Source organism: Peromyscus californicus, unplaced genomic scaffold (genome assembly GCF_007827085.1).
Source record: "Peromyscus californicus insignis strain IS unplaced genomic scaffold, ASM782708v3 Scaffold_8__1_contigs__length_139910024, whole genome shotgun sequence".
Classification (NCBI taxonomy): Eukaryota; Metazoa; Chordata; class Mammalia; order Rodentia; family Cricetidae; genus Peromyscus; species Peromyscus californicus.
The window spans coordinates 68,464,346-68,478,611 of NW_026294606.1; the positions used below are offsets into that span (position 1 = coordinate 68,464,346).

General features: G+C 39.4%; 1 protein-coding gene across 5 annotated transcripts in view; it reads right to left on the reverse strand.

The window, feature by feature from the left end:
• The window catches only part of Nsun6 (NOP2/Sun RNA methyltransferase 6), a 59,676-nt gene that overhangs the window by 10,466 nt on the left and 34,944 nt on the right, over positions 1 to 14,266 (reverse strand). For 3 of the 5 annotated variants that reach the window (XM_052729673.1, XM_052729676.1, XM_052729671.1), the window contains 4 exons: positions 13,686 to 13,805; positions 11,401 to 11,445; positions 5,719 to 5,863; positions 539 to 687 (listed from right to left, as the gene is read on the reverse strand). In XM_052729673.1, coding sequence (XP_052585633.1) covers positions 539 to 687; positions 5,719 to 5,863; positions 11,401 to 11,445; positions 13,686 to 13,805 — 459 coding nt within the window. The remainder of the gene's footprint in view (positions 1 to 538; positions 688 to 5,718; positions 5,864 to 11,400; positions 11,446 to 13,685; positions 13,806 to 14,266) is intronic. The other 2 variants (XM_052729672.1, XM_052729674.1) reach the window with 1 other exon arrangement.

A 14,266-nucleotide genomic window follows, 5' to 3' on the forward strand; every position in this document is an offset into this window, starting at 1 on the left:
AAAAACTAAAGCCACACAAACAAAACACTAGGTGTTCTCAATCTCTTTCTTGTCTGTAGCAAATAAACAAATAAAAAAAGATAAATAAAATTTATCATGTTAACTGAATAACCCAATGACATTAAGCATTCATTTGTGTAAGCATCCCAAACTTAACCTCCATAACCATTAAATAACTACCCTTTCTCTCAACATACTCCCTTTGTTCTACTGTCTGTTCCTAGGAATTTGCCTATTCTAATTACCTTATAATTGGGATCATACAAAATTTTCCTTTTGTGTCTGGTTTACTTAACTTAGTATAAAGTCTCCAAGGCCATCTATATTGTAGCATGTACCAAATTTCACTCCTTTTTAAGGCTGAATAAATATTCAATGCGGCCATATCAAATTATATGTATGCAGTCTCTGCCCATGACTCCTGATTGCCGCCATCTACCCCTTGATCATAGTGAAGGCTACTGCTACACACAATAGTCTTGGTAGACTGAACACTGAACTAGTAATGGTCAATTTCTTCACAGCAAAGGATCCATACCACATTAAAGAGTTTTCGCTGTAGTGGCTGATATGATCTCACTTCCTTCAAAGTCCAAGTACAAGCCATATTTGGCCTCTGTCCCATCCCACTGCAGGGTGCATCGAGGAGGATTCGGTCAAAAGATTCTGGTAGGAATGGAGGTGCCCCTATAAAAGAGAATTCTAAACATTATCTGCTTTCTTACATATAGGTCTAGAAAAGAATAGAATACTCTTGAGATAGAAGCAACAATGAGAAATTTACATCATAATCCAAGATATTAAAGAAAGAAAAATCCTTTTTCCCTTTAAGCAAGTCCTTGGCTAAGCTAAGAATTACTTCTATTTCATATAGATTTGACTTTGTAAGAACATTAAAATGCAGCTGTTGTAGACGAGAGTTTTCTTAGTATAACACAAACCACACCAAATCAAATGAAGAACTTCAACTTCCAGTATTAGAAGCCATAATGCCCCAGAGTCAGCAGCTAGTACCACTTCCAGTCATCAGTCACAGCGGAAGTTGTTTCCTTGGTAACGCCCCCTGCAGGCAGCTCTCGAAAAGTCAGAGCCTGCCTGGCTCTGGTCAAGCATGCTGGTCTGGCTGCTGTTGTTTATTCTCCTGCTTTTATGGCAATGTGTATGGCTACTGTCTACTATGATCCATTAGCCCCCTGGAGTTAACAGTCCATCAGGTTTCCCTTGTGTGTTCATGAATAATTTCTGATGTATTTGGTGTTCCTGGAGAAAGTTATGAAACTTGTGTTCTTTACCTTCAAGCTTGGCATTGTTACTGAACACTTTTATTTAAACACAGAATTATCTTCTGTTTTTATCTGGTTAGAAGGCTGTAAGGACACAAGCAATTATCAATGTAACCCACTTTATTCTAGAATCTTTTTTTTTCTGTTTCTTCTACTGTCTTGGAAAAAATACTTTGCAAATAAATCTTTATTTTCTGATAGATACTGATAATCCCCCCCCCCTTGCACACACACACACAAATTATACCAGTGCATACTGTCATTATCATGAGTGTGGGTACCCGCTTTCCCCAAATCCTCATCAAAACACCTTTTTATTGACCAATTGTATTTTTCCTTTAAATAATTACATCCTTTGTATAGCTTTTCCCTACTGAAATCATTGCCTTTTCTTACTGAACAGAACATCTCTTATATATAGAAGATAGGAATCTTTCCCATAATATTCTATGAATATTTTCCACAATCTATTTTCATAGCTTTAGTTTTTTAACTAAAATACATAAATGTCAACTATTAAAATTTTGCTTTCATTCCTTCAAGTGGTTCCCAGTGTGAAGTCATCTTAAAATGATGCAAATGACTACCATACTTGCCTGCTGGCTGCAAGAGCCACTAACAGGAGGTCCAGGAGTGATGTGATGGGGTGGGGAAAGGAAAGACAACAGGTATGGAGAACAGAGTTTCTCCTCATCCTCTATTTTCTTGTCAAAACCTTCACAGTCCTTTTTACTTTGGCACCATAAGTTCCACCCTTTCCTCTAACAGTCTGGAGTAGCCAGAGCCCTCTCCAGGTGATGACATCTCAGGTGCAGGTAGTCCCTGCTTGTGTGGAGACTCCTGCAGCAGTTAAGCAGTGCTCCCTCCAGCAGCTGGCAGGTCTAGGTCTCCACAGTTTCCCTTCTGCTTTACAGCCTGCAAGTATCCATTCACCATGTTCTTCCTACTGCTTATTTTCATATAAGTGGTCTCTCACTGATTTAAATTTATACTAAATTAGCTATTGAAATACTTTGTACATTTTTTTTATTCTGTGGCCATAATAATTCACCTGAAATACAACTCTCAACAATTGCCTAAAAACTAAGAAACCTGCAATTCCACAAAGAACGTCCACGCAAACTATAAGTTTGTTCTGAATATGTTCCTGAAGCTCCGTATTTGCAGGGCCCAGCACTTTGAAAACCTGTTACAGGCTGTAATTCAGAACTGACTCACACTTTATAGGGCACTACATACCTGTAATTTGATGAGGGTGATGGCAATGCCTAATCTCACCGTTCCTAATAAACTGTGATGGCTGTTCTTTCTTGCCAGTTTGACTGGTTTGAGAAATACCTGAGACATTAGTAACTTTACATACACCTTGGGGTATGTTGTGATGCTATTTCCATAGATGATCCAATCACAGGGGCCCTAATCTAAGACACTGATTAATTCCTAATGTTGGGAGGCAGTAGAAGACAAGAGGGAGGACTAGCTGGAGGACACTGGGGGAATGGTCCTGGGGACAGTATTTTGCCCTAGATGTTATCCCCTTTTGCTCTGGTTACTGGTGGCCACAATGGACTGTTGTGATCCATCATGCCCTGCCTGCCACTATGGACTGAAACGCCAAATTAAATCTTTACTTCTTTAAAGTATCACTGTCAGATACTTGGTTACAGCAACAAACATGAAGCTAAGATGGTGCGCTTAATGCTGGGAGGCAGAGGCAGGAGGATCTCTGTGAGTTCGAGGACAGCTAGGGATGTTACACAGAGAAACTCTGTCTTGGAAAACAAAACAAAACCAGAAAGGCAAATACAAACTTCTATAATAATATACTGTAAGAATACATATGTTCTACTTACCAGAAGCTTTTCCTAACTTTAAAACCCCGGAGAAAGCACTAGGAGATGGAAAGATGATCACCCGTGTTCATGGACTGGTAGAATACTACTGTGGAAATGGCTCTATTCTACAAAGACTCCCACAGATTCAATACCAGAACCATCAAACTTCCAATGACATTCTTCACAGAAAAAAGCAATCCCAAAATTCATTCAGAAGCCAAAAGACCCAAACAGCCAAAGCAACCCTAAACAGAAATGCCAATACTAGTTAATACCAGCTTCACATCGCACCACAAAGCTATAAAAACAGAGGCACACTGGGACAAAAGGCACATAGAACCACACCAACCAAAGGAACAGAGCACAAGTCTTAAACCCACACAGCTATGGCTACCTCACTTCTGGCAAAGGTGTAAAATGTGCATTGCAAAGACAGACTCTTCAACAAATGGAGCTGAAAACTATAACAAACAGAAAGACAAGTAAGAGTGTCAAAGAGAAAATTCATTGAGTAGAAGAAAAATGATGTGTATCCAAAGAGGAATTATTTGAAAATATATAGTCAGAAGGAAAAAAGGAAGAAGATAAAAAGTAAAGCAAGAAGTTCAAATGCCTGAGACTGTGAGAGACATCTCATCCAAACCACCAAAAAGAGTAACTTACAATTATTTGTTTAGGGATACACAATATAGAAATATACAAATTATGCAATAAAAACAAAATAAAAATGGAGAACTAAGAAAAAATCTTGAGCTTTTAATGCAAAATTCAGTCCTTATCAGCTTCAAATGGCCTGTGATGGATATGCTTTACAGTAAAGTTGGTAAATTGGGTGACCAAAACCTACAATGGATAAGCAGAAGATTTCAACAGCACACTAGAAACACACCTAATTACAAAAGAAGGCAGCAACACAGAAAGCAAGCGCATCTACAAATCACTTAGGAAATAGGGAACAAATGGCTCAAGTCTTCACCACTCAGTTATTTATCGGAATAAAATGGATTCAATATTTCAGACAAAAAAAAAACAGTTATACGTACTAAAATCAAACAAAACAAAAAACTATTCATTGCTGTAATGGCTCATCACTGTAACCTCAATGGATTTAAGGTCACCTAAGAAACACACCTCAGGAAGTGTCAGTGAGGGTGTGTCTGTGGAGGCATTTCAGAGATGTTTAACTGGAGAGGGGACCCACCCTAAACCTGGCAGCATCACTCCCTGGGCTGAAGTCCGGGAGGAAAAGGAGGACAAAGAAGTGGAAAGCAGCATTCCTCTACCTCCTACCTATGATGTAATGTGACCAGTTCCTCAGGCTCTTGCTGCAACAGCTGGAGAAGCACTTGACACTGCACACACCTTCCGCACCATGATGGGGAGGTCATCAATACAGAGTCCACCATGATGGAAAACTCATTAAGACAGACTACACCATGATGGAAAAGTCATTAAGACAGACTACACCATGATGGAAAAGTCATTAAGACAGACTACACCATGATGGAAAAGTCACTCATTAACACAGAGTACACCATGACGGGAGGTTAGAAACACAGGGTACACCTCCACAATGTGAAGCAAAAGGAACCTTTCTTTAGTTTCCTTTTGTCAGTGTTTTATCATAGCAACTAATACACAACCCAAAGGGAGAAGATTTAGATTGGCATTAATTGCTCTTCAAAAGAAAATATGGTCAGTGGGTATATGGAAAAGACGCTCACTACAACTAACCTTCAGGAGAATGCAATCAAAACCGTAAGACATACAACCTGACCCTTATGAGGAAGTACTTATCAAAAGAAAACTAGAAGGTAATTTGGTGAGAGCATGGAGGAGAAAGGGCACACATGTACTGTTGTAAGAACATAAATTAATATAACCACTAATGAAGTGGCATGGTTCTTCAAACAATAAATAATAAAACAGCTGTGTGATATAGCAATCACGCTTGATAGTGGGAATGTATGGACGGGAACTGTTGTTAGTTATCTACACTCCCATGCTCACTTTAACACTTTTTATAAAAGCAGCTACAGAACCAACTCAAGAGTCTACCAACAAGAAACATTATGAAAAAAATGTAGTGCATATACACAATAGAATATTACTCAGCTTTGAAAAAAAATCTGCCACTTGCAACAGCATGGAAGAATCCAGAGGATAGTATGCTAAATGAAACTAAGCCAGGCGCCAAAAGACAATTATATCTGGAAGCTAAAAAGCAAAACATATTAAAGCAGATAGAGAGACAATAGTTATCGAGGAATGGCTGGGAAGGACAGGGAGATACTGTGGAAAAGTTACTAAGTTTACCTAGACAGGAAGAGTAAGTTTTTACGACCTAGTGCACAACAGGATTCTACACTTAGTAATAACATATACTGCATTTCAAAGCTGTCAAGAGTAAATTTTGAGTGTCTTGACACCTAAACATTATTACATTAAAACATCAACACAGACATTACATTAAACATTACATAAACACTAATACATTATCTTAATTACTTTCTGCTCACTCCACATTCATAACTGTATCAAGATCCAATGAGTACATGCAATTATGAGCAGAATACACGGAACAAGAAAAACAAGGTTACCTTCTATGCCATCAATCATATCAAGTTTAAGTGCCTTTGTTGCATCAAAGCAAAACGCCCTGATAGAATGAAGTCCTAATAATGAAGCATTCTGCTTTAATTTTTCCACTTTATTCAATATTTTATCCAGTGCTATTACTTCTCCCTAAAAAATGAAAATAAAGCATAAATCCAAAGCAGTTATGAAAATCAGCAATATAAAATACTAGTGTAAAACTGTGGTCTCCCGCTTTCCTCCCATGTCTGCTGAAATCTTTTACCAAATGGACACCAAATTTACATTGGCTGAGGGGTCTAGCTCAGGGGTAGAGGGTTTCCTAGCAAGCACAGGTCCCAGAGACAGTTCCGAGCACTGAAAAATTAATTCCTTAAATACTTAATCTTTCCTTTAAACAAACAACACATACCTGCCAATTGTTCTTACACCTAGCCTATCTTTTTTTTTTTTTTTGGTTTTTTCCGAGACAGGGTTTCTCTGTGTAGCTTTGCGCCTTTCCTGGATCTCCCTCAGTAGACCAGGCTGGCCTTGAACTCACAGAAATCCGCCTGCCTCTGCCTCCCAGTGCTGGGATTAAAGGCGTGCGTCACCACCGCCCAGCCACACCTAGCCTATCTTTAATCTACAGAAATCAAACTGAAAAAAAATGTTTGCTTATTTTCAAGAAGCTTAGAAACACTCTTGAAGGTAAACATAAACCACCAATCTTGAGTGACTGCTTACCTTGGGAAAAGTGAGCTTCCAAATATGAAACATCTAGCTTCAAGGGATTACATACAAATGAGTATCTGTAAAGTTGATCCTCGTCTTAATATTTTCAAGTGTCACAAAATTCTTTGAACTACGGTAACCAAAATGAGAATATCATTGGCCCAAACTTTTGTATACCACAGCAACAATGCTTTGAAAAGGCACAAAGTTCAAACACTCGTATAGGACACCAGGATCAGGTGGCAACTGAGAAGCTCTCAAGTGTGAGCCAGTATGGTGGTTTGAATAAAAATGTCCCCCATAGGCTCACAGGGAGTGGTATTTGAAAGGATCAGGGCATGTGGCCTTGCTGCAATAGGTTTGGCCTTATTGGAGGAAGTGTGTCATTGGAGGTGGGTTTTGAAGTTTAAGGAGCTCACACCAGGCCCAGGGGCTTACTTTCTCTTCCTGCTGTCTACAGATCCAGATCTCAGCTCCTCTCCAGCACCATGTCTGCCTGCATACTGCCATGCTTCTCTCCAGGATAATGGACTAAATCTCTGAACTGTAAGCCAGCCTCAATTCAATGTTTTCCTTTATGAGAGTTGCTGTGGTCATGGTGTCTCTCCACAGCCATAGAAACCATAAGAAAGCCAGTAAAGGAAAGACTCCTCTCCAAAGAGGGATGAGGAAGAAGGTCAGAGCCACAAAGGCAGTGACAGGAACACAGCCCAGCAGCATGATCCCCAGGTGACCCTGGTGAAGAAAGACTGGCAGTCCTACTTTTAGGACAAAGCCTAGAGCAGGTTTTGCTGAGGCAGTGCCTCTGGTGGTCAGCAGTAGAGGGGACTCCCAGTTGTCACTCCCTAGGACTCCCTGGGTGCTATCTCAAGAAGGATGCTATTATTTAAAATGAGCTACCCTGAGCCCAGAGAGCAGGCAATGACTATATGTCAGGGAATTTAAATGTAATCTGCTACAGGCCTGGGGGCTGGCTGGGCAGAGCAGGAGGGCAGGGGCTGACAGTCTGCAAAGTGCAGGCTGCAGGAGTCTTGCACCAGAACCTCCTCAGGCAGGCATTATCCCAGTGAGTGGGAATAGCAGTAGTGCCTGGTGGACAGAGCCTGAGGTCAGAGGTGGCTGGACCTCAAGAGCCACCTAGCACCTTCAGTGTTATAGATCCTTAAGAACTCTGGAGTGCAGATGATTATGACTCAGGAGGTTTTGAAACTATGAAGACAGGTCCTCCTCCTGTACAGATCTGAGAGCTGTGGTTCTTTTCCATAGTCCCAGTGTGCTTGGGAGACACCCCTCAGCTAGAATAGCAAAAGATAAAATCCAGAGCTTTTCAGCAGAGTGAACATACCCACATGTGACTGCAAAGCTAGGTGGCCACCTGAGGTACCTGGTGTGCAAAGGGAAGCTACTAAAGTCAAGAGAGCTTGGTGGGAATCAGGAGCCAATACAGGTTCAACAGCAGAATAAACCAGGGGAAAGACAAGAGGCCACAAACTCATCTGATCCACTCACTGCCCTTAGTCTCTGTCTCAAGGACCCCAGAAACTACTCCAACAATTTCTCTTTTTTTCTTTTGTCCCCTCTGCTTCCTTTTTTTCTTCTTAGCACTTTTTAGCAGTATTTTCACTTCATTGCATTTTAGAACATTTCATGTTTTTTATAGCCCTTCATGAATTTATTTCACATTTTAAATGCATTTTTTATTACTAGAAAAACCTATTTTGTTGTGTTTTATTCTTTTTTGTCTCCTGTTCTCCTCCAATTGTTTTCTTTCTAGCATGAGGGAATCATGGAGTGGGCCTGGGCTAGCTGCCCTAAGAGGCGTGCATCACAAATTTTTCAGGGTAGAGTCCATGGCTCCTGGGGCACTGTGTGCCTTTCAGTTCCTGAGAAACTGAGGCACCCCCACAGGCAGTGAAGCATGCAGGTCACTTGTGTCTCTGTTTCCCTCAGAAGTTACTGGCACATACAGAAGTTTGACAATTAAGTCTTAGACATTATTCTTATATGCCCTGTATCAATTACAACCACCACTGTCCTGGCAACCACCATGGTATTCTGTTTTGATAGGGGTATAAAAAGCCCAATTGCTTGGAATAAACTTGTCTCAGCCTCAGTCTTGTTGAGACCCCCTCCAACCCGGCCTGGTTTTCATTCCCATTGACCATATCAGGACATCCTGATTTGTAAGTAAGTGCTGGTACTTACACTAACATTTCTTCTTTACCATTTTAAAATAAAAATTTATGCTTTCCACTTTTACTCCTTAGCTTCCCTCTAATTTTGCCATTAAAGCACCTCATTAATGGGAAATCTTACTTCTTATGTTTCACCTATCCTGTGCTGTTTCCTTGTTCTCCCAGCGTGTCTCTCCACTACTGCTCACTTCCTTCCACTCACTAAACCTCACTTCCTCATCTTCCCCTTCCTCTCCCACCCTTCGACCTCACTGATTATCCCACACTCCCATCAGTACTTTTTAATTTCATAGTTCTCTGTTTTCTCACTACTTCTGCACTCACGCTGAGTACTTTTTAACTGTGTAGCATGTTCTGTCATTCTGTGTAAGTTTTACCATTTTTCTCTTTCATGATCATTGATAACATAAATATCAATGGCTCCAATAGATTTTTAAGGGTATTTCTATATCTTACATGGTTTGACATTGTTGCTCTTCCAGCAAGGCATCATTTTCTTCTCTGGGCAGTAGTGGAAAAGAAGCCTTCACTAGGAGGCTGTTCAATAAGATCCCCAAAGAAAAGCAGAGCTGTCCAGACCATCCAATAAACAAATCATATCACAGATACGCAAGAAACATGCAAAGCCAGGCAATGGGGCTTGGGAAACACCCTAACTCCTTAACTAGTACATTCAAAGATGGTGACTAGAGGATGCAGGAGGACAGCTTCAGAAGTTTGCTTGCAAAATGACTGATGAATCAAAGAGGAGACAAGCAGGCAGATTAATTCGACGCAAGACATATAGGAAAGTCACCAAAATGAAGGAAAAGGTGTTATGGAAGAAAAAGGAACATGAAAGAAAAATTTATCAAGAAACTGATATTTAAAATAATTTAAAATAGCTGGGCTATGGTGGCACATGCCTTTAATCCCAGCATTCGGGAGGCAGAGCCAGGTGGATCTCTGTGAGTTCAAGGTCACACTGGAAACAGCCAGGCATGGTGACACACACCTTTAATCTCAGCACTTGAGATTTCATTTCTTGCTTGGGAAAGACACATGCCTTTGATCCCAGGAAGTGATGGCAGGAAGCAGGAAGGTATATAAGGCGTGAGGACCAGGAACTAGAGCCTTTTAAGTTGTTAGGCTTTTAGCAGCAGTTCAGGGGAGACCGACTCGGATAAGGACTCAGAAGCTTTCTGTCTGAAGATTCATGGAAACAGGATCAGCTGAGAAGTTGGCAAGGTGAGGTTACCTGTGGCTTGTTCTGCTTCTTTGATCTTTCAGAATTTACCCCAATAGCTGGCACTGAGTTTTTTATTAATAAGGCCACTTAATATTCATGTTACAAGTGACCAGTAGACCGTTGAAAAAAAATCAAGAAGGAATTTTTTTTAATAAGAAAAAAATTAAAATGAAAGGAAAACATATCAGAACATTTAGGACATAGCTAAGAGAACTCTGAAGAGGAACATTTTTGGTTGGTTTTTGCTATGAGCACTTACATTTAAAAAAGATCAGAGTTCTCAACTACATAACTTCATGATGCTGCTTGAAGTCTCAGGAATGTAAGAATGAGTTCAGCACAAAGGCAAGAAATAACAAAGGGCAGAAATTAATCAAATGGAGTCTAAAAGAATAAAACATAAACTCAACCAAATGTTGTTTGAAAAGATGAACAAGATTAATATACTTCTACCCATACAAGTCCTTCCAAAAGAACAAGACTCAATTAATAAACTTAAAGATAAAAAAAAAGGATGTTATATCAGATGGCAATGAAATACAGAAGCTCACTAAAGAATACTGTGAAAACTTATGTTCCAAAGACTAGCAAATCTAGAATAAATGGGTAAATTCCTAAGCACATATGATCTACTAAAATTAATTCAAGAACTTAAGCAGATCCATAGCAACCAGTGAGATTGAAGCAGTGAAAAGAAGACTCCTAACAAAGAAAAACCCAGAACTAGAAAGCTTCATACTAAATTCTACCAAACTTTTAAAAGAGCTAAAATCAAGGTTACTCAAACTCTTCCACTGTTAAACTCATTCTTGAAGCCAGTATTGATTGTCATTGTGCTAATATCAGGTAAGAGCATGACAAAGAAAACTACAGACCAATTTCTCTGATAAACACAGACAGAAATCCTCAAGAAAATACATGCAAAGGAAATTGAATGACATTTGCAAGAAAATGGATGGAAGAAGATATCATTATGTTAAGCAAAACAAGCCAGATTAAAAAAATACAAGTATTACATAGTTTCTCCCATATTCAGACTTTGTGCATGTGTGTGTCTGTGTTCATCATGAAAGTAGAAGGGGACCACAAGAACAGACAAAGCAATTTTAAAGGAAGTGGGAGGCAGGAAAAAAGAGTAATGGGATTTATGTGACATGTAAGCAGAAGCAAAGATGATTTGTGGGGAGGAAAGGGGACAGCATGAGAGATGGATGGGAAGAGCAAGGGATAAAGGAGATGAAGAAAAACAAAGTATAATGACCAATATGTATGGAAATGTCATAATGAAACTAACTTAAGATATATTAACCAATCACACTTAAGTCAAAGTCATATAGTCACAGTTTTAAGAACATACTGAGTCATCTGGGTGAGATTTTGAAACACACTATTAAGTGACAGTACATGGTGGATCAACTCTTCTGTATATTTTCTTGTCTTTAAAATATACATATATCACCCTTACATGTCTCATGCATCAATACTATAATACAGAAATTTTCTGGTCACATTTCATCATCATCAGGGCTTAAAAATAAAAAATCCAATACCTTGACAAACAGGCTGCATAGGAAAACCTTGGCATTTAAGGTGACCTGAACAGGAAAAGTAGGAGGAAAAAAAAAAAAAAGCCCAATAAGGCTCAACTACACTACAGAGAAAGAAAAACTTTCCTGGCCATGTTTACAAATGCACAAGTCTAGAAGCTGCATGTATATGCTTGCTTAACTAATAACAAAAAAATTAAAAGCTCCAGCAAACTTGAAGTATTCAACAACCTTCCACTCTAGAACTAGGCCATATCGCTATTTTTGGCTGACAGCAAGATGGTGGATGGGATATAAGAAGATACATAAAAGTGTTTGGACAATTGACAACAGCCTCAACTACTGCCCTTTGCTTGGCAGGTCCTCAGATATTAGCAGGGGAGAGAAACACATGGACCAGAGAGGCAGGGCGTCTTAGCTTTTTCAGTAGAGGTTGCTTGCTGAGTAAAAACCATAAAAACCAAGCAAATGAGCTCATCCCACATTACCAGAAGCACCAGTTTATCTGCAGCTGACCAGGTACATGACTAGACCCTTCAGACTAGCCCAATCCCCTAAACTGCCTCAGCTCAACAAATATTTAACGCCACCAGGGCACTGTATTTTTAAGCAGAATCATAAAATCATTGCAAATGGATTCATTTATAAATATTCTCTCTCTTTGGAAAGATTTATTTTACTAGAGAAGATATAATGTCTAGCGAGTACAGCTTCTTAAATGTACTTGCCTGGCTTGTACAAAGGCCCTGGTTTCAATCCCCAGCATTAGACCCACAACCAAGCAAACTGCTTTTAACAAATACAACCAATATATCACAAATTATAGGCAGATCATCACATTTTTAAAGTATATTGATAATCACATCCAAGTTCTAAGTAAACTGAAAAAGTATGTACATTAAATACTCCATAAATTAACCCTTGACTTACTACCAGCTATCATCACGCCTTGGCCTCCCAAAGTGCTCCATGTACAGGCTACACCCTCAACTATCTTAGATCCTGTACCACATCAGTCATTCCCTTCTACACATGCCTAACTATATACATACCATGCTTCTCTGCTGCAGATTTATAATCTCTGCCATGGTTAAATCAGTTCTTTGTCAATTTCTCACCCACCCCGACACAGCTAAAGAGCATGAAATCACATCAACTAACCTCACCATAAAGTTCTGACCACTACATCATGACCCCTTAGTAAAAAGTGGATGTGCCCCCATCTCATTTTGCACTCAGTTTCCTAGCCTGATTATTTCACACCTCAAAATTCTTACTTTCTCCCCATCCTCTTCGCATCTGGTCACTCTTCTTCCTATTTCATTGAGAAAACTGAAGCGAGTGCGAGAATGTGTTCCATTTCACCAGCACTTACACTCGTGTGTGGGACTTTCCTTCTTGTTTGTAGAGTTAACTGTTTCATGATACCACTTAACATCACCTGCATGTCAAATTCTAGTCCATGTCTCCTATTCAGATGTTATTTCAGTCATTATTCTCTCTCCCTGATGTATTCAACTTCTCACTTGAATATCCCCATTAGCACACAAACATTGTCAAAAGTATCCACACTCCTTGGATTCAATCTCACTGCACTGCCCCATTCTCTGCATGTTACATTTTAGCAAGCATTTAGTTTTGTAAAGCCTGAAACAAAAAAGACAGCAACAAATGGCTGTATTTCTTCAATTGAAGAAAAAAATGAGAACAACATTAATGAGTTTTGAACACAGAAAAAACCAACCCATAATAAAAAGAAAGCTCTTTGGAACACATACACATATATAGAGAAAAATGCAGTAAAATTTGGATGAAAGTTATCCAGGATCAGACTTACTCACATTTGTGATAAGGAAACACTATCAGGACTATATTCTTTTGTAGATACACAACTGAACATTCACATGTATGTGCATCTGTTTATTGATACAGAGTATGTGTGCATACAGACCATACATACGATGTCAACACTGATAATATTCTCTCAAATTAATTTTTAATGGAAGTTTATGTCTTAGTAGTTCATCTAAGTATAAAAATCTCAAAATTAAGAGCAAGAAAAGATCTCTTAAATATTTCAGCTAAAAAGTCTATAAGAGAACAAGTCTATAATTGTATTAGCAAACTGGGACTATCTCGAGATTGGCCTCACAAGTAACTGTCAACTGAACTGAATGTAGTAAATGGCATAGCTGAAGAGTCTTTCATTTAAACACCCTTGTTACCTAGGTTACTTTCAGTGGCCATGGTAACTATCTGAGAGGAGCCTGCCATGAAGACATTCTCACCTGGTCCTGCATCAATGCTGCAATATGTGTAGTTTTGCCCCCAGGTGCTGCACACAAATCTAGAATCTTCTCTCCAGGTTGAGGATTCAGAACATGAGCTACAACAGTAGATGGTAAATTCTGTAAGAAAAAAAAAGACAGGGTGTTGGCAATGTAGCCTCTCAACTCAATAAACACACATAACACTTTTGCATTTACTGTTTGGAGAAATGAAGGACACAGATTTGGAAGATAATGGTTTTTCCAGAGAAATACAAGGAAAGAGGCATCAAAGGGCAAGAAGACCACAAATTCCCTAGAGGTTTCCCCACCTGCTCTCTACAGTGACTTCAGTAATCCTAAGAATTGGAAGGGTTAGCTTCTGCCAAACTCTTAGCATACCCCCACGTGATTTGAAGACGTAACTGCTTTAGTTATCCCCAAGCTACTTCTTCAAAAGTTAGTTACTGAATATCAGTCAGGAAACTGTACCACAGCTGATCAGATAGTTCAGTGGGTAAAGACACCTGCTGTGAAGCCTGCGAACTTGATTTTGATCCCCAGGACCTACATGATGGAGGGAAAGAGCTAACTACCACAAG